At 37.9% G+C, this 21,563-nt stretch overlaps 1 protein-coding gene across 1 annotated transcript in view; it reads right to left on the reverse strand.

Annotated features, from left to right (window-relative positions):
* Positions 1 to 21,563, reverse strand: part of eIF5B (eukaryotic translation initiation factor 5B) — a 306,531-nt gene that overhangs the window by 153,601 nt on the left and 131,367 nt on the right. The window contains exon 7 of the mRNA XM_065219537.1: positions 1,036 to 1,143. Within this exon, the coding sequence (XP_065075609.1) occupies positions 1,036 to 1,143 (108 nt within the window). The remainder of the gene's footprint in view (positions 1 to 1,035; positions 1,144 to 21,563) is intronic.

Here is a 21,563-nt window from a genome sequence, read left to right on the forward strand (position 1 = left end):
ACTAAACATGCAGAAACAAATTGTTCAATTTGGGATTGGAATTCCTCAGTGGCAGTAGCCGTCGTCGAATTACTTCATCACCGCACAAGAGCTCCGAAATCAAATATTTACGGAATCACTGACGTCAGCAGCAGTTCAAATTTCGCGAAAAAAGAAATACACACAGCAAATTGCCCAGCTCGTTGGCAGTTATAGACTTGTCTATAGTAAATTAGGTACACAGAGCGCTCCAAATTTGCGCGGGCGGCATTCTCTCCTCCCGACAAGCATGGCTATAAATTATCTTTTTTTTCTAGGCCTCTTTCTCAGCCGTTGCTAGCTATGTCTGTCAGATAGATTCCAAGTGGAGCGGAAACCCCTGCCTGACAAGTTCCGACGGATCAGAACGGAGCGTCCTTCGATTAGTTGCCACCAATTGTTTTTGACCTTCAAGATACTCCGTGTGCATGTGATTTTTTGCATCATATTTCCAGAATCTGCTCACGCTCTCACTCAACTTACTATATCATAGTCACGGTCACTACTACGTGCCATTGAATAGCATCGTCATCATCTTGTGATATAGCGACACATAGACATCTTCCTCTCTTGCTCGCGCTCTCCTCACCCTGAGTCCAGCAGTGGCGAAGTATAGGAAAAAAAGGGTTGTAAATGGACCGGATATAATAAATTATACTGGAAGCTGAGATAATAATAAAATGCTTGGCAATACGCTCTACGCTCTACGATAGCATGCAGCAGGAAGGGTACGGCAGTGGCTGCCTCGAAGCGACGAGCAAGGCATAGTAGAATTGAGAAGAATCGAAATTGATCGTCTTTCGACGACTATTATTGTCGTTAGTCCATTTCATCCCAATCGTGGACACATCACTAAAATAACTCCTCTTTCAATATGTATGTATTGGATAGTTGGTTTTTCAGATCCCCCCTATGAATAGAAATCCGTAGGCAGTCCTAGATTTCTATCATGACGAATGCAATACAGGATTCCCTTTTAATAGCTTAATAAAAATTAAAAACGCTCAAAACACTCACCTCTTTATTTGGCACACAAATCGGCGTTCCCTCTTTCACGATACCAGCTTCCACAATGACGCCCATCACAATTGGATCACGAGAATTGAACACAAATTGGGGTAGAATCTGAAAATAAAACCAAGAAGCTCATGTTGAAAGATAGCTATGATGGACAGGGAAAAAAATGTCAATTTTAAAAAATTTCAACCAATTCCAAGAGGCCATCCGCCACACCCGGCCCATAAAAGCATATAAGAAATAAATTTAAAAAAAAATCATCCAAAAACACAGGGAAGCCCGTGCACTGTGACAGAGATAGCCCCAAAGTGAAATAATCACCGGATATCATAAAAAACCTTCTTCCTTGAAATAAAATTTCTTGATGTCTTGTTTTCCCCCCACCTCACACCACGGTCACGCGCTTCCTGCCAATCGGTCGGCATAAAACTGTGTGTCTACAAGGGCAGCAATAATCAGGTAGATGATGCCAGGTACCCGGCACCCATTTCGTCATCCCCTTTTCGATCATCGTCGACTTCTGGTTGATCTTGAAGTCATTATCGTTGATCGCCTTTTGTTTCGTCGTGCACCATCAACTCACTTTGGGCGCACAGGTTGCTGTAAATTGATACCTTTTTCATTATGTCTAATTATCAACCATAAACTGGTTCGGAGATTTGTATCACCCGGGCCCAGTGCCCGGCCCGGGAGGAAACCAAAACGATGGATCCAATGACCACACGATTCTTCAAAAAAGAAACACTATTCCAGTTACGTATTTGATGGAATCAACGGATTGCATTGCATCCTGCCGCCGTGTTCAATTGGGTATCGAGTTACCCCATGTTGCGTTGTTGCACAGGAGTAATAAATCAACGGGCCGATATTTGCTTCCATTCCAGCCGCCGCCGCCGCCGCCGCCCGTGGCGCAGTGCAAAAAATGAAATGATAATCATCATCGCGCAACGAGCAGTTATAAATAACGAAAAAAAAATGATTAAATGATGAACGATAATCGCTACTTCCGTTCTCCTTGGAAGGGACGCCGTAAAAGGAGATGCCATTTGCTTTGAAAACAAGGGATTGAAATTCAACGGAAATGGTTGGCAGATTACATTGTTGTGGTCAAGGGGACACTGAACATTAAGATGCGCCTAAATTAATCTCAGCAAATTTGAATTCTCAAATGGCAAAGTCAACTAAGCTTAATCGAATTCTCGAAGTCTCTTGATCATTCAGTAAAAATCTAACTTAATGATCAAGAGACTTTGAGAGTTCGATTCTGCCATTTGAGAGTGTTTCGCATTTACCTACAGGCGTACATATATGGGAGCAGCGAGCTTGCGAATCGGGGTGATCTGCGCTCTGAAAAACACTGAGTCGAATGTTGTGTCTGGTGTTTCATACTCGCTAAGCGAGACGGTGGAGTATATTTAACCATCTTATAACTGTGCAATTCATCTTAAATTTAACTCTTCGAGTCCCAAACAGTAAATTAGCATTCTAATACAGCCATTCCATAACAAAACGATATAGTGGTTCTCAGAAATTCGTAAAAAATAGTAGTTTTGTTCCTTATCGCAAAATATTAGCCCCGTATTTTTGTTATTTAGTCGTTAGGGTGACCATTAGACTGGCCCACTATACAAACAGTAAACATAAAGTGCCAGCCTGTGTTACTTAAAAAACAGCTCAAATATTGCTTATCACCTAATGACATGAGTCTGGATGTTGGCCTGTGGAAAATATAAACTTTTATTTTTTTAGTGGTTATCTAGTAGATACGTTGCATAAGCTGCCTGTATTTTATTTCAATAAGCGATCAAAACGCATATACCTATATGTAAATTCAAAAAATAATATCTCCATAATTCTCACATGAATCGTAATGCTGTCTTGAGCAAAGTTGTTCCTTATAGTTTAAGCTATAGGGTATACGTCCCTAACCTCGGTCTAATATGCAGCCATCGATTACGTTTTTAATCATAACTCATCAATGAATTTACCTGCAAACGATATTCTACTGCTAAATGGTATGCTTAGATATGCTTATCATGTCGTTTGCTATCAGAAACCACGAAAAGTTGAAAAACTTACTTTTTTTAAGACAATAACTCACGAGGGAAATGTATGTAATATGGGTCTATTGTCCCCAAATTGGGTCTATTTATGGATGCAACTTCGTCCTATCTTGTTTGATCCTCAAAAAAACGCTCTTGGTAACGTTTTCTGATGTATTTTTTTTTATCACTATCACTGTTAACTTAATGCTCTTCATTCCTCAAAACATTTCTTAGAGAAAATTTTACGAAAACTACATTAAATCACTCAATTTAAAAATTAAAAATTAAAAATTTCGCTTATCGTCTTTTGACCGCAGAATATCTAAATCAGAACATTGTGATGTTCATTATACAGGTTTGGCAGAAAAAATCTCCCTTCCTGTTCGTTCCTTATCATCCAAATGCAAAACAACATTGTTGACGTTACTCTTATTGCTATATGCTGTCAAATGAATTTCATGGGCCATAGTTAGGAACATAGAAAAGAAATGTGTCCCTAAAGTTGGGTCCATGTTTTACTTGTGAAAACGTTGTTAAACAATTAAAATAAACATAAAATATTCAAACAGCAACTGTAAGTTTTACGTCTAGTGTGTATTATCAGGTAATTCCAATCAATAAATGCCATAATCAGGCCATTTGATGATCGTCAGTCAACCTTCCCATCTTAACCTTATAAGTCATGGCGGCTAAAAACTCCGAACATTGTGATATTCTCAACCAGTTTTATTACTTACGAGAGCTGAAAATGTATTGAAATGTTGTGATATAAATTGATTTGTGTGTGGTACACATTTATCAACCATCAGTGATCAATATTTTCCTTATTTTTTGTGTAATATTCCTTAATTAATTATTTATTTGCGTGATAGGCCGAATGAAAGGACTAGACCCACATTACATACCGTAACCCTATGTGCTGAAATTCTAAGCTTAAACGAGTTTGCTGAACCAGACTGGGTGACCAGCAAATTTTCATTTCAAAATTCCCGGTTTTATGTCGGTTTTCCCGGATCAAATCTTAAAAATTTACCGGTTGTTAATATTCAACAAAAAACGAAATTGATCGCAATTTTAAAAGGACGGCAAATTTTAATTTTCCGGAAGTTATTTGTGAGAAACATAAAAGAAAAATTACAGAAAGTATTTTTTTTAAGCTGAAAGTATTAATTGACTCATATACACTTAAGGTGATACGACACGTCATGCAACGATGGCTGTCCCTAAATCATTAAATAAACGTGTTTTGGTATGCGTACGAAAGACATCTTCCTACAAAATAGTAAATTACTAATTACATACCTTAAAAAATAGGCCAAAATTGTATGAATAAGATCTGGATAAATATTTGCACACTTTCTCATCAAAATATTTCCTTAAATAATATAATTCGCATCGTTAAAAACGCGAGCCACGAATAATTTTGTAAGCTGAAATTGTTCTGTTTACCTTTTTTCTACATACTACATTACGAAGGTGTGTGTACCAATCATCTATCATCGTATCCAGTGTTGTCAATTAAATTGAAACAAAGTATTTAAGAGCAATGTTTTTATTGCTTTTGAACGTGTCCAAATTAAAAACAATTTCTTATTTTGTTTTTCTAGAAAAGAAATGGAAGAAAATAAACCTACCGAGAGTATGAATTGACTCATTTCATTTTCATTTTCATTTTGCAGCGTTTGGTGGGGCAATGGGAGCACAAGTCAATCCAAAGCCGAGGATAAAGGACGGGTAATGGCTGAATAGTCTATGCGGACCACTTGAACGCCATGGGAAAAGGAAGGGATTGAAGAGGCCGGTTATTGGGGGGTTTTGAGGAAATGACACATAGTGATGCTAAATGTAAAGAAACCGAAATTCCATCTCCCACTGATTCATCCTTTCACATATATACCAAATTGATATTTTAAAGCAATAATCAAAATAACCAGACAATACATGAAAAGGCTAGTTGCCAGTTGCTTCAAGGTTCAATCCACCCCGATGCCCCTCGGAAAACTTTAAAAGCAGCCCCTTCCGATGAACCACTTCAGACTGCAAAAAGCTCGCACTATTCGATTCCTTTTGATATTTTAAACAAAATGACGCGAGCCTTCTGCAATCCAAAACAACGCGCCGAAAAAAACCGCTCCTGAACCCCCAAAAAATGCATCAAAGCAAATTGAACCTTAAAGGCTAGTTGCCTCCCTAAGCGGACCCTCCGCATCCTAACTCTTCTGTTAATCCACTTAATGCTAATAGGTTGTCTAAATTTTCTTATTTAAGTTCGTTTGATGATTATGATATCTCTAGTCTAATTTAATAAATAATTGAAATCTCTAATCGACCTACCATGCTTTATTTACTTGTGAATGTAATCTAAAATTTAACGTGTTTCAAGTTGTTTTTGACTTTGACCTATATTTAATATATATTAGTTCGTCCCAGGTGACACCTTCAAGTGACTAAAATGCTTCACTTTGAAGTTAGTTTCCTAGCTGATTTTTAAATTACATAGGGTATATGCTTCAACTACGCTCAAACGTTTCCACTATGTCGCACCACAAAAATACATATGGTTATGTCACAATAGAAGCACGCCACAGTGGAAATCCCGAGCCATAGTTCAAACACTTATCCCAAATCAAAATGAAGCACATATAATATTAGTTGCAATACCATGTACAAAAATGGTGTTTAACATTGTTCCCTGAGTAATACTTCAATGAAAACAACAACGAAAGCTTGTCACGCAAGTAGAAGGAGTACTGTTGGGCACTTTCTGAAAGATTGCAATAGTATAATTCCCTTGCAAACTCAAATAAATCTATCTGCGTAAAACTAAATAAAATAATAGTGATTTGCGGCAAAACCGCCAGTATCGCACCCAAAGTCAGTGCCACGTAAGCGTACTACAACGCGGCTTTCAAATAAAGGAGTAACAAGTGTGATACAATCACTTCAGGCTAGAACTTTGGTTCTCTTATGCAATGGTTCATCAGAGAGGGGAAGGCATGAGCCAACGATGCCGGACCTAAACCAACCGTCTCCAACGCTCCACTATGAAGCATAAGATTAGGCCCGCCCACCAACGTCCAGGTTAAAAAACTAGCCAAGGGGAGGGCACTAGGCCAAACGCTATCTGGATGAATATGTTATAAAACAGAATCGTGAAGAATAAAAGAATTAATTAGAAAAATATTGCAGAAGAAAAAGAATAATATTACAAATGAGAATTAGAGGAAATTGTTAGGGATAAAGAAAATGTGTTTTCTCTCCATTGTCTATACTAACATAAATAATAACCTTTCAGTACTCGTGCTGATGTCCAAAGTTAAACACGAAAAAAAATAAGTGAAACCTACTGACAATGGAACTCACTCTACGTTCATGAAATTGAATTCCCACTTCCAATAGACCAATACTTGAAGACAATTACTGACAGGTAATTTACTGAAAGTATAAAAAAGTGATTTAAGAAGATTCCCAAGATTCTGGGGCTTTGATATTTGTGTAGAGTCTGAAATTAGAAATTCTCTTCAAAATTAGTGATTTATAAAAATCTTCGTGATGCACGATTTGGAGAAAAAATAATTAAAATGTGAAATTTAGAAAAATCAAGATCACAGATTTGAAAAAAAAAATATATCATACTTGGTCTCTGAGACTTGGAAGCATTTTAAGGGTTATAACAAATTATAGAACAATCTAAAGAATCTTGCGGACAAACCCTGGCAGTTTAAGTAAAATTTAAAAGCATCCAAAGTGTTGATTTCAAACAAATATTGAGGAGTAATCGCACATAATATTCCAAGGATAAGTTCTGAGCAGAATTCCAGAATTATTCTTTCATGAAGTCCTTAGAAATTGTTAGATGAATTTGAAGGGATTTCTGTGGAGAAGAATGCAAGTTCTAAATTAAATTCTTAGGTAATTTTAGAAGATTTCCAAAGGAGTTGCGGAAAAAACTTTAAAGAAAATTCCTACGTGATTCTGAGGAGATTTGCATGGGAGCGTGAGAAAAATTACTGATGAATTTAAAGAAGAATTCCAGGAGAATTATGATGAGGATTCAACAAAAAACAGAGTTTTAAGAGTGGTTTGGGGATAATATCAACTCTAGTGCGAAAGATTCATCACAGAGCTCCAACAAAATCGATTGCAAAAAAATTTAGAAAAAAATTCGTCAAATACCCAAGGGGTTTTGAATGATTTCTGCTGTTTTGAATAGAGTTGAAAAAAAAATTAAAAGAATTTCAAATGAATCTCCGAATAGATTCAACGGAATTTTAAGAAGAATTCCAATCAAATTCTTAGAAGGAGTTTCAAGGAATTTCCAAAAGGATTCAACGGTAATTATTACGCGGTGTGTTTTCTGGTTAATTTCATGATAATGCAAAGCAGAATTCCAAGTTAATTCTGGAATTCATATTATTAGAATTTTGAATAAAATTGCATGGTTATTTTGATTTCGAATTGAAAACGAAAAATTATACTCCGGGAAATAATTCAAAATTCAAAAACAATAAGACGGGAAATTGAAAAAAAAGTATGCAGCAAATAGAGCAAGACATTCATTTGGTAAATAATCGCTCTGCTTCAATGTTGTTTTTTTTTCTGAAATTCTGGTGCAATAATTTGTTCCTATGGTACGGTCAGGCATGGCAAATCATTTACATTCATTACATTGCCTCTAACTTTTTCCATCAATAAAATTCCGTAAAATGATGCATGAAGCATTTGTAGATTCCGATACAAAGCCTGGAACGCGCAAAAATTGGTCAACTTCAAATTTTTGTTAAAAATGCATAAAAAAAAACCTGGAATGCTGCATTTGGAAGTTGATTTTATATACAAATGTTGCTATGATGAGTTTTCGCTGTTTGCTCTCCAGTTTTCAAAATGACGCGTGTCAAAATTTTGCGCGCGCAGCAAGAGAATCCGACGTTCTCACTCGCCAAGTTGGCAAAATTGCTGGATGTGGCCAAATCGGGACAGGAGTTTTATACCGCATCAGAAAAAGGGAAGGTGGCAGTTCGGATTTGGCAAAGCAAAAGAATAAACGAACATTTTTTTTTCGTTAAATATTTGAATTGAACTACCTACCAAAAGAAAAATAAGAATATTTTTGTGATATGAATTTTGAATGAAAGAAACGATTTTTTGTCGACCAATTTTTGCGCGTTCCAGTCTTTAAGCTTAAACTTTTGTGAAAAACTCAAATTTGTACCTCTTATGCATGATGAACCAGAGCGAACAGAACCAGCCATTGTTTCTCAGTGAATCTAAATTACATTCACTGAAAAATAATAACAGTTTCTACAGATTTACAGATTTGAGTTTTTTGCAAAACTTTTAGCTTATATCAAAATCTACAAAAGCTTCAAAAAATCATTTTACGGATTTCTGTTTATGGAAAAAGTTAGAGGCAAATGAATGCAAATGCATGCACGAAATGAATGTAAATGATTTGCCATGCCTGGGTATGGTCAATTTATTTTTCCCGCTTCTCTCGTCGAATTCCCGGGGTTTTCCCGGTTTCTTTCCAAATTCCCGGATATTTCCCGGTATTTCCGGTTTTCCCGGTTTGGTGGCCACCCTAATATATTTTGATGTTGATAAGATGCTCAAGGTTCTCCAAATTATCCTGGAGTTCAGATTAAATGATCTACCAGATCAACCATGACTGATACAAGACCCTTAGTAACGATACAATTCCAAACAGGTTAATTGAGATTGTACTTATCATTTAGGATTCAATTCCATGTGTATAAGATGTGCTAGGTTCTCCAAATTGTCCAGGAGTTCAGACGATTCGATCTAATGGATCAACGAAGGCCTGCACGATTCCCTTAGTGATGACACGTGATACTGATGTTCATAGAGTTTTTTCGCATCACTTATTAGCTATTTTTATTTTTATACGATACTCAAGGTTCTCCAAACTATCCAAATGATTCACCAGAACAATCATGAATGATACAATGACCTTAGTTACGAAATAACTCCAAACAAGTTCATATAGATTGTGATGCAGTGTCTATAAGGTTTGTACAGAACATGGGACACTCATACGTATAACGACAGTGTGCTCATCATTTAGGTTCTAATTCCATGTGTATAAGATGTTCTAGGTTCACCAAAGTGTCCATGAGTTCAGTCTATTTAATAGTAGTGTGTGGCCGACCCACCTCCAGTTACGTTTTCGAGTTTCTGTTGATATCGGCTTATGATGACATTGACGATGGAGCTCAGCATTCGAGATCCAAAAATTACACGCATCGGTTGATGAAGACCTGCAGCCTTTGCGTGTTTTCCGCTGATACACACCACGTTTCGAAGACGTATAACAATAAAGGGATTCCAGTTTGAGTTGAAAATTCGGATTGTGGTGCGTTGACTTATCTGGCCAGATCTCCAAACATTAACAAAAGCAGCCCTAGCCTTTTTGATTCGTGCACCCATGTTGCTCTTGGTCCCACCGTCTGACGCTATTTGGCTGTCAAGATATTGGAAACTTTCGACCTTCTCCACTACTTGCCCCCGCTACCGCAAAGTTGGAAGGGTTGTCCGTGTTGGCATACAACGATTTTGTCTTGTTGACGATGATGGTGCGACCCGGCGCAGAGGAGCTTTCGGCTATGTCGATGAGCAGCCCACGGTTCAGTTCACCGCCATTTTCACCTGGATGAGGAACAGTAGCGGTGATAGTATACATCCATGCCTTACATCTGCGACTACCCGGATAAGGTCGGATTGGGCTCCGTTATGCAGGACTCTACATGTGAAAGCCTCGTACTGCGCTCCAACGAGGTTGACTATTTTATCCGCGACTCTTTTGCGTCTCAGGGAGTTTCACAGATGTTCGTGATTGAGTCGGTTGATAGCTTTTTCGTAGGTAATGAATATCTAATAGATGAACTCTTGGAATTCGTTGACCTTCTCCAGGATTATGCGGAGCGTGACAACATGGTCCAGATCTTTCGGCACGCAAACCTGTCTGCTGCCACCGAAGAGTCGCGTCGATCTTCTCCTGTATCCGATTCAGGATAACTTTGCACAGACTTTGAGAACAATACACAGTAATATGATGCCTCACCAGTTGTCGCACACAGACATATCCCCTCTTGAACGACACCATCCACCCAGTCGCCTGAAAAAGTCGCGGTGTCTCAGATTTAATAGGTTGTTCGACTGGTATGTAGTGAGATTTCTTTTCAATGGCTTTCTCAGTCTAAGGTAATCCAAACGATCAACAATGCATTGCCCGACGTTTCGGCCGTTTACTGTGGCCTTTTTCAAAGGTAAACTAGAAAAAAAATATTACAATTTATACAGACCACTACTAACATTAAACGTTGATATAACAAGAACATACACTCTCTACCGAGTCCGCTTTGAGAAGCGTCCGAGAACGGTTGTGTGTTTTTGCTCCGCTGCGTGCTTTTTTTTTAGAGCTCGGGCTATCTTTGTGCTGCCGTGTAGTTTTTCGGTGCTCGCATTTGAATAGTTTTGTGTCCCGGACGCGATGATTCTATTTAGAATGATTTGTGCTGATGTTTTTCCCCTGTTGCTTTGGTGCCTGGTGTGCTCTCGCTCCCTTTGTTGACAGTGTGACTCGACCGCGCTGATCTATTATTAGGTTTTTGCGGTGTGCATTGCTTTTGTGCACAGAGTGACATGAAGAAGAAAAGTGATATTTAGTTATTGTGTGTTTGGATTCGCTGGAGGAGGAGTTGTTTAAAAATAACTAGAGAAAATTAAGCATCGAGAATGCGCTCCCGGATGTATTGATTTGGTGAGTACGTTCCAGTTGAAGATTGTTCTCTCTAAATATCCCTTTTTTGAATACGTTTCATCAATCAAACATTATTATATGTTGGGTTTGGGGGGGGGGCAGCCTAAGGGTTTCAATGGATTTGTAGACTGGACAAGTGTTCGTGGATTTGCCAGTCCCTTGTCACGTGTTGATAGACGTACATCTTGTCGTTTGTCTTCCAAAGGTCTTCAATGAAGTTGATTCACCCAGCTGCAACAAACCATCAGGCAGAACTTTACAACCAGTGAAGTATCTGCAGTCATATGTAATCCTTGCACTGATGGTGGGTTCTATTCACATCACATGTTCCCCTATAAAAAAGTGAATTTGTGTCGCATATATTATAATCTCATCTGATTCTGGATTTTACAGTCAGCTTCACAGGTGTCAACCTCCTGCCCAGGAATAAGGAAAACTTCGTTAAAGTCTCTTATTGTGTTTCCCTTCCGACTGGGGGACTTGTAGACTTCGGGGCAAACTTTCTTTGACGGTGGTGGATTATTCCCTTCGTTCGCCTCCGTATCCGAAACTGGCTACATCTGTTCCAATTCTGCTTCAGCCTCCAAGCGAGTCTTGAACTCTCTTTTTTTCACTCAATTGATACGTTCCCACATTGGGTTTGGCATGGAGAACTCGTCTTGAGAGAGTTTCGCTACCGCGTTTTTTTTCCGGCCAGTGTAGGATTCCAGCTTCTTTCCAACCAGAAAGAATTACGGTTAGGCATGTTTCGCATCTTTCAATTGTTTGTACTACTTTAAATGGCATTTTTTCCGCACTTGAACTTGGACGACACTAGCTGACTCCCTTCCGAAACATTTTGAACTGTCACTTTTCTCCAGGCAACTTTGTCATCATAAAACTGAACGGTACCAAGTCAAGTCAAAATGGATAATAAATAAACAATAAGGTATTCAAATTTACTTTATAAATGCTATAATAAACCATTGTGCAGCGATGATCGAGACGTTTCCGTCGGATAAGATTATTTTGCGGCCGAGTGTCTAGGAAGCTATGGAAACCGAAATGGCTCTTGATTTTGTTTTATGCCCTTATAGTATAAACCACCATCGCACTTTGTGAGTTGCCCCAATAGAACCCTTGCTTTTGGTTTGAATCAGTACAAATTCGTTCTATTATATAAAAAAAAAAGAAGTATACATATTCATTTTCTTCCGAACTAAATAAACCACCATCACACTTTGTGAGTGGCCCCAACAGTATCCTTGCCGTTGGTCTAAATCGGGTCAAATCGGTTCTAATAATTATTTTATATTCAATCAAGTAAACCACCATCACACTTTGTGAGTGGCCCCAACAGCATCCTTGCTGTTGGTTTAAATCGGTTCAAACCGCTTATAATTAATTATTTTGGTCATTGATAAAATAAAATAAACCATCATCACACTTTGTGAGGGGCCCCAACAGTATCCTTATTGTTGGTTTAAATCGGTATACACACATCTAATAATGATCTACATCTCTAGACAGCCGGCTGTTTAGAGCATAAATCGAAAACACTTATAAATAACTACACAAAACAAAAGATCGCATCACTTATCAAGGTGAATCCTGATCCAACGAACCTAACCCACTAACAAAACCTCCTTCCTGTGACTTTTGTGGGATGCAGAGGTAAACACGGTCCCAAAACAACAAAAGTCACACACTAACATTCCTTCCCTCTCCCACCTGATTGCAAGGACGTGGCCGGTGACGTTATTGATCTTTAAAGGTAGGAGTCACTGGAACATGTACACTGAGAATGGCAGGTTACTACCAAGCCCCATTCAGTTGATTCTTTGTACAATTTCACTGGTTCAGATCAATCACGGAGTGCAACTATCGATACGTGCAGTCAGACTAAGCTAAGCTAAGCTAAGCTAAGATATAACAAGAACATACACTCTCTACCATTTGTCGATAAATTGTGTTTGTTGCGGTTACATTTTACTGGACTTACATTGAGTTCGAGTTTAATTAACATGGGACACTATAGGATTAAGTACATGTTTTAGAAATAGTGAATTTTTTTAATCATAACTCAAATTCCCAATCTCCTTCTCCCTCTCCCGGTCCACTAGCCCCGAGAGGACCTCGAGTAATCGGTTCAAATCCTTTAATTTTAGATTTAAGACATTCATAATGTATAGCGTAAAGAAGGAAAATAATGTTCCAGGTATTAAAAATCACGAAAACAGTAAAACTCGAATGCAGGACAGTCCTTGTTTGAAAGAAGGAAAAATATTTAAAATTTACATAAATACAAGCAATTAATTGGCAAAGATGAGTCTTGCAAATTTCAGAGCATATATGAAATTTCTTCTATTAAGGAAAAATAACTATACAGGCTGAATGTTTTTGTTCAAGTCCGAATAGTCTGGAAAAATATTTAACTGTTAAAATTTCGAAATTTTTAACTATGACTATGTCTGGAAGCTCGTCAAAATTTCATTAAGTCTCGGTAAGCAGGAAACCATTCAGCATAATAATCTTATGCCTAGTGGCCGGACACCGCTGAAGGTTTCATAAAACCTTAGAGAACTTCCTGAGAAAGCCAGTTAAAAACCATTTCGACTTCAAGGATACCCTGGCATTTTCTTTCGATTTCGCAGAAAGTTGTAATGAAGTTTAATTTCGCTTCCATCGAAAGATGCTTCCGACTTCTCCTGGGACTGTCATCCGAATTTCTCCAGAAGTAACCTCCTTTGGATGTTTCTTCCGACTTTTACCGGAAGTTTTTCCAAACTCCCTTGGGGTGATTTTTACAACATCTCTCGGAAGTTTTCTTTTTCATCATTCTCCGGAAGTTTATTCGGACTTCTTCCAGGAAAAGCGACTGCCTTTTACTAGATTTATCTCGTCTTTTGTCGGAAATTGTTCAGATTTCCCCATGTTATTCGGCCTTCTGAAACTTTCTTCTTACTTCTTTCAAAAGTTCCATCCAACATTTATCGGATTTATTAAGATTTCCTCTGGAAGTTTCTTCCAATTAGCTCCACACGTTTCTTCTTTTTCCCCCTGAATGCATCATTGAACTTTCCGCAGATGTAATTCAAGTATTTTTTCTGCCATTTCGGTCACTTTTGGATCATCCTAAAGTCACTTTTCAGTCACGTTTTTAAATTATTTGATCACTTAAGTCACTATTTTTTTGAAACAGTCCACTACCAGCCGACAACATTAACATATGTCCTCCCAGAAACACAGTCCTACAGATTTAAGGTATCTATGCGCATTAATTAAGATCGAATTCAACGGATAAAATATATTCTAGGATCTCAAATCTATTAGTTTAACTACGACTAAGATACTTTTCATATCAATGCAATATATACATACAAGCTGAATTATGGTGTCTAGGAAATTATGTGCTTAGACACCATAATTCAGCTTGCATGTATATATTGCATTGATATGGACATTATCTTAGTCGTAGTTAAACTAATAGATTTGAGATCCTAGAATATATATTATCAAACCAATTCCATGTATATAAGATGTACTAAATTCTCCAAATCAGCTGGAGTTTACATTAACCTACTAATTAAACCCCGACTGAGACAATGTTCCCAGCAGTAATAGGATAAACTGAAAAGCTAAAACTCAACACTGGATCCTTTCAATGGAAAATTTTGCTTCTATGAGCCTCTATTTAAAATCAACACACAGACGTTCCTAGGCTATGATGCCCGTTTGGTCATTGTTGTTTTTGTGTTAATCTAAATGGTTTTGATAAAATAGGTTCGTCTCCACGTATTGAAATAGTAACAATAATGACTGACAATTACCTTTTATGATCCTTAACTCCGCTTTGATTTTAACTTACCACCCATTAACTACTTGTCAGAATACTTCATCGAGTACATAAAGCTTAGATTCCTTGTTGATTTCGAGTCCTACGTTAAATTTTTTGATGTCCTGTTCGAAGCGCTTCTAGTCCGTATCCTTAGGCCATTGAAAGCGGGTTATTTCTTTGAGGTCCAACTTGGACGTGCATCATGCCGGATGATTCCAAGATAATGGATTAAAGGGGATTAGTATTAGTTATCTTGGAACAAAACATGAGAAGAACAGAAGTATAGATAGGTTTGTAGAAAAGTATAATCATATTCTAACCATAAGTTCAATGGATGAGCGTTCCGGGATCATTTAAGCTGCAGGCAGCTGTTGTTAGGTCTTGCGGCACTGTTACTACTTACTACTACTGTGTTATAGGCATGATCCATCAAGTTTCGTATGTTGAAACTTTCATAAAGCACATTACAATCCAGATGAATTATTTATCTTAACTTATGAAGAAAAATTAAACTCATCAATGTAGGCTAATATTATTTTTCTGTTACATTCAAAAATACTAACTAAACAGAATTTATAGCGACACTTGACGAATCAACGTCAAGCTCCTCACCCTTGACTAGGGCAATACTCGCTTAAATATTTATTCTTGATTGTAACTTTACTTTGATATTTTTCTAAAATTAAGCATTATAATATTATTGTTGATAACGGAGTTATTTTCTGTAATGATCAAATAAACCCAAAAAAACAGTAAGTACTGGCGATGCTTGTTTTTTTTTTTTTTTTCCTTTGGTTTGTTTTTTCCGTCGATCTTGTTTTCCGTGCTGAGCACCAATGCTACCGACGTGCCAGGAAGGCAGCTCCCACACCTGGACCCTACCTATCGACCCATCAACTCATAAACCGGGGACCAACGACTTTACTTCCCATCCGAAGGAAGGCGTGATTAGAGATGTTATGCCTCAGAACATCCCGGCGGCGCCGACTGGGATTGAACCCAGGCCTGCTGGGGTGAGAGGTAATCACGCTTACCACTACACCACCGGCGCCGTTAGGCGATGCTTGTTGTAAAAGTTATAATTAATGTACTGTTCAACATTTTTATATTTTGGGCACTTGTTCATGTTTTCATAATAAAAAAAAAATGATTGCTGGATTAATCGAATATTTCAAGACAATTATGCGAATGAATATCCCAACAATTTTAATCGATTAAAAAAAAATTCAGAGATATTCCTAGTTTTCATCATCAGTTTGTCATTTTCAAAGTTATTCTGGCTATTCTAGGGTGGTTTGTCGTTATTAAATCTTTGGCAATTTTTTTTTCAAATATTTTTGAATAATCTAGAATAGTGAATGCCAGAATGTGACAGTACCTGCCATACGGCAGTATATGTTCTCCAAAGTTCGGCCAACGGACTTCACTCAGTCGCGGGATTTCGAGTTTCGACAGCTTACTCTGCCAACGTAAATGCTTTCCAGATTCCAATTCATGTCCATTGTTTTTCGCTAAAAGTCGTTGCCGTTGAGTCGTTTCGTAGTCTCCAAATGTTGGTTGCTATTACGGTAATAACTTCCAGACTGATTCGTGATCATGCTTTTATAAGCAAAAGGAAATGTTAAAATGGTAGCGGAATCATTCCTCTATCAGTTGGCATTTTTGACGTAAGACTACGTCTGTGATTGCTATATGGGGGTACACTTTGTGAAAACCGAAAATGGAACATGTAACAAAATTATGAAAGATTTTGAACGTTAATAACGCAGCTGCCCCTGGACCAATTTCAATAATTTTATCTCCAATCGATCAGAAATATTCCTGCGCATCAATTAAGACTTTATCATTTTTCAAAATATAACTATCGAAAATTGCAAGCCTGTACAACTGTTGCTGATAGATGAAATTAACACCGATTGCTTTCAGAAAGTGACTTCCCTAACACAGATTTCAAAGTTGAATTCTATCCGGTCTCACCAAACATATTCAATCTTATGAGTGTTGGTGTTCTCCAGTACACAATAAAACTCCAATAGAACAATTACCATACCCGAATGATAACCCAAATGATTGCACTATTCCACAAATGGTTTGTATGATACCCCAAACACGTCGTTAAGCAAAATAACCATAAACATTTTCTTAGGGAAAGCTCCCCCCAAGCAGCTAGCTATCAACGCTGGATCAATCGGGTCATCATCAGGTAGGGTAAGAGGTAAGACTACCTCTACCCGACGGTAATGTGGGTTTGCGTGAGCGTGCTTTGAATTCCTAAAAATCATCGAGAGAAGTCATTGTTTACAAAATCTGTTACGCCTAATTCCAGCTTTATCTAGATATGTTTAAATCTAACATACCATGTACTTTAAGGCCACATTGGGGGTGCAATTTCAAAAACTAAAGTCGTCCGCGGCATGAAAGTGGTCAAATTTTGATCCAGAGATGATGGATTTTAATTCTTAAAACGCTAATCGATAGGATTTTTTTCTTCGAATCTGTTAAAATTTTCAAAATGTCTCTATTGAAAATTGGACGACTGTGCAACTGTTGCTATGATAATTGAAATAATCACCGATTGCCTGCGAACAGCGATTTCCCTATCACAGATTTTAAAGTTGAATTCCTTCCGGTCTCACCTTCGGTATTTATTCAATCATCGGTTGGTGATTGGTGGTGTTCTCCAGTACACAACGAAAGGCTGTCTGCAAGCAGCGAGCTGCAGCCCATATGACCATCCGTAGAAGGAGGAAGAAGCCACACAGCTACTGATCGGAATCAGTAGCTCTTCGTGAGTCGCTGTGGGCCATCTATGTCAAGTGCGTCATACTAAAGAATATAAGCAGAGAGAACCCCGCTCTAATTCCTATTTCTACACAAAACACAAGCTCCTGCTGCAGTTAACAAATAAGATTTATTATATAAGACCACGTAGTCCTACGTCACCATTGCGAACAACCCCATTGGGCTGTCCCTTTTAGTTTCTTTTTAGAGAGATTGAGCTTTTATCCGCGAGAAATCACGAATAAGTCTGGATTTTTAAAAACAGTACGTGGTTGTTTTAAGGTCTCTCATCCCAGGTGTAGATTCCGGTTATAAACATTTCATATTTAGCCATTTGAGCCGCACCTCCATGGTGATTAGAAGTGAAGAAGGCTTAGGTACGCATAATGGTACCAACTCGCTGCCTGACGGAGACTGTTTTCGGACATTGTGGTATTTCCAGTCTAGTATGTATCTGCTTGAGTAGAGTAGAAGTAGAACTAAGTAGCATAAGTATTTGATTGGAAGCTATTTATCGTTTTAAGGCTTCCGTCAGTCTATGCAGCATAGCTGACGACATTACTAATAAATAGGGAAGTTTCGGCGCCCGAACCGAACGCGTTCTTTTTCGGGTTGGAAATTGTCTCCACTCTTCTGCAAATTGAGAAAAAAATTACCAATGAACCAATGATCTCATTTAATCAATCTATGTGCTCCATTTGGTGCATCAAGGTCTTGCTCGCACTCAGTAGAACACAGATTCTTCGACAACACAGCCGTCATTTATCGTGCGGCATTTCGTTCTCCGCTCTGATTCACCTTCTTTATAAATAATAATCGCTGTTCTGAATCGTGATCGCGTTCACTCTGCGCAACGAAGTACAATCGTGCAGTCGACATCCCTTCCGTTCATCCCAAAAACATAATCATCACCTCCTGTGCCGCACCGACAGAGCACACAAGTAGTAGGTAGTTACCAAAGGCCGGCTACATTTCAAGATAGCGCAGTGCGTGCTATTTATATAAACCCAAGGTCACTCCGCCACGATCGATGAATGTAACAATTCATTCACAAAAACATTCAGACTCTTCAATAAATTGAAACCGATTGCTCAACAAGAACGGCAGCCGCGGCATCGCTGCCTCACATCGGATATGTATGACGTCGTCGCCGTTGGTCTGTCTGTTGGTGACCGATTTTCTGTTTTATATCACGCTGGCTGCTTGGCTTGGCCGCCGTCTCGGCCGTAGTCGCCACCGTTGTTGCTGTGCTGTGGACCCGTGGTCTGTCTTATTATTCTGGTTAGCTACTCCGTCAACGTCGTCATCGTCCGTATTTATGCGATCGGCGCGATTCGGTCGCATGCGATTTGGAAACGACGCTCACACATCATGATTCGTTGGTCGTTATTTTTCTGACTTGGTTTCGATTCGATTCGACGATAATCGACCTTGCTGCGGTCATTCAGATTTGTTTGCACTCATTCACAATTTGAGTTGTGAGGTTTCAATTGATTGTGATGCCACTAGGGCTTCTGAATGAATGAGAGGACTGTTGTAGCTTTGCTGGTGTGACAAGGTAATTTGATTTTTAGGAATTTGAATGCAGCTCAATCATATTGATATGAGCAATTGAATTTGATTGAAAAGTTGAAGCATGATTGCGATTTTTTGTTGCTTAGATTTTACATCAATAACAGTGTTAAGCTGCTGCAACGAGTAACTAACTAATGGCTCTCACACGGCAACTAGATACCATTCATTAGTACGAAGTCGCCCACCACTGCTGCACGGGAGCAGGTTCTACAAAGGATACGACCATTTATGGGTCAAGGCACTCGTGAAAACGCATTAATCAGTCCGTCGTCGTCGTTGTCGCCGTCTGTATACGTTGATTTCACGCAAAGGATGTAGCATACACGCACGGACCACGCCACTCAGCGTAATAATAATCAACTAGGTACGTGAGCATGCCCATTAAATCCCCACACACGGTCCCTGAAGAATGCAATTAGCGTTTCATTTCATTAAACAGCGACATCCTTTCCGGTCGGTTGGATGGTCGGCCGGCTGCTAGTCAAACGATGAATGAATGAATGAACTTGCTCAATGCGTTACACTGGGTGGCAAAAATGTAAGATCAATCGGATTTTCATAACCAAGGCGCAAAAAATGATAACTTGAAATTAGTTTTTTACTATCGGACAAAATGGAAATATCTCAAGAACGGTAAGAGACGCCACTCTGAAATGTTCACCAGTGAAAGATTTCAAGCATAAAAAAATCATTAGAAAAATTAGCATGGAAAAGAAGATCGACGAAAAACAAATCAAGGAAAAAAATAGATATAGGGGAAATGGTTCTAATGTTGGCTTATGGATGTAAGATTGGGCCCATCGCTGAAAATATTTTTGGTTGCATTACAACCATTTCCCCTATTCCTAGTTATTTCCATTCACACATTTGAAATCGGAGCATAAGTCCTCGTAATTTTTTGGTGAATACTTAGGGGGTGAAGAGGATGCTAAAAGGAGGATTACAATTAAATCTGAGAATAACTCCAGAAGATCTTCAATTAAATTCGAAAAATAATTCCAGGAGAGATTGCCAAACAAATTAAGGGGAGAAATCTAAGGAATTGTGAAAATGAATTTTTAGGAGACTTTCAATGTGTGTAGAATTCCAAAAGAAGGAGTAAGATTTAAAAAGAAATCTGAAATGAATTCAATTAATATTCTGCAAATCTTTCCATAGGATTTCTTACTGAGGAGAATTTCAAAGCAATTCCTAGAAAAATTAAAAGAAAATTTGATTCGGAGGATAGTTGCGAGAAGTATTCTAGCTATATTCTTATATTTTTTAAGAGAATTCAGACAGGCGTTCCAATTTCTTTTCCGAAATAATTCCGTGAAAATTTCGGGAGAATACGAGCGAATGAAAAGGAGAACTCAAAGCGAATTTTCATAAATTCTTAATATGTAATGGACTACTCTGAGGTCTTCAACAGAACAACAGAACCCAAAATATTCTTGAGGTTAATGAAACTGCCATGAAATTCTTTTGTAGTTTGAAAAACTACAATTCTCTCAACTTTTTCGGACTTCCTAAAATTTTCAGAATTTTCCTAATGATCATGAATCTTCTCTAAAGTTTTAACAATTCACTAAATTTCTCTAAACTTCTTTGAAATTTATGTAATTTCGCTGCCCTGGAATATCTCTGCTCTGAGGATATCTTTTCTTTTCTGAATGTTATTTAGCTTTTTATCTAGATCATTATCTTTCTTGGAGCTATCGAAACTTTTCTAAAGTGTTTGCAGTTCTCATGAAGCTTGTTTTACTACTCTGAATTTAATTGAACTTATTTCTAAAAAAAAATTAAGCTTCCCTGAACTTCTGGACTTATGTGAAAACCTCAATAATTTTCTTAACATCTCTTAAGTTCTCTAAAAATTTGGGAACTTCTTGAAATTTTCCGCTGGAACTGAACTCCCCTGAAATCCCCCTTGTTTTTGGAGCTTTGCCAAACTTATTTGAAATGCTTCCGAAATGTCCATATAAGTTCCTGAAGTTCTCGGATCTTCCCTTAAGTTCCATAGACTTTTATGAAGTTCTCGAAATGTTTCTGAAGATCTCTGTACTTCTTTGAAGATTTCGAAGTTATTATGAAATTTCAGGAACTTTTTTAAGCTCCCGCAACGAAATAATTAATATAGGTCTATGATTTTCACTGAAGTTCTCTAGATTTGTCAATTTTCGAAACTAATTCATAGCTTCTTCAGTAGTCTAGAGTTTCCTGATGTTTTTAAAACTGCCCAAAATATTTCTCAGTTTCCTTAAAATTCTCTGGACTGCCCTGAATATCTCAGTATTTTTTAAAAGAACCCAATTTTACTGGAATTGATTGAATTGCCTTTAAGTTCAAGAATTTTACTCAAGTTTTATAAAGTTTATAAACGCTCACGGAACTTTGCCTTAAATCACTAATTTTCCCTGGAAAGTCCAAGCCTTAAGTTTTCTATACTTACCTTAATTTCTCTAAATTTATCAAATGTTCCGGTAAGTTTTATAATTCCCTGAATCTTCTCAAGTTTTCAGATCAATCATAGAATTCTCGGAATATCCCA

The sequence above is a fragment of the Ochlerotatus camptorhynchus genome, unplaced genomic scaffold (assembly GCF_037179485.1).
Source record: "Ochlerotatus camptorhynchus isolate MF236.1 unplaced genomic scaffold, CSIRO-AGI_Acam_v1.1 ptg000105l, whole genome shotgun sequence".
NCBI classification, from domain to species: domain Eukaryota; kingdom Metazoa; phylum Arthropoda; class Insecta; order Diptera; family Culicidae; genus Ochlerotatus; species Ochlerotatus camptorhynchus.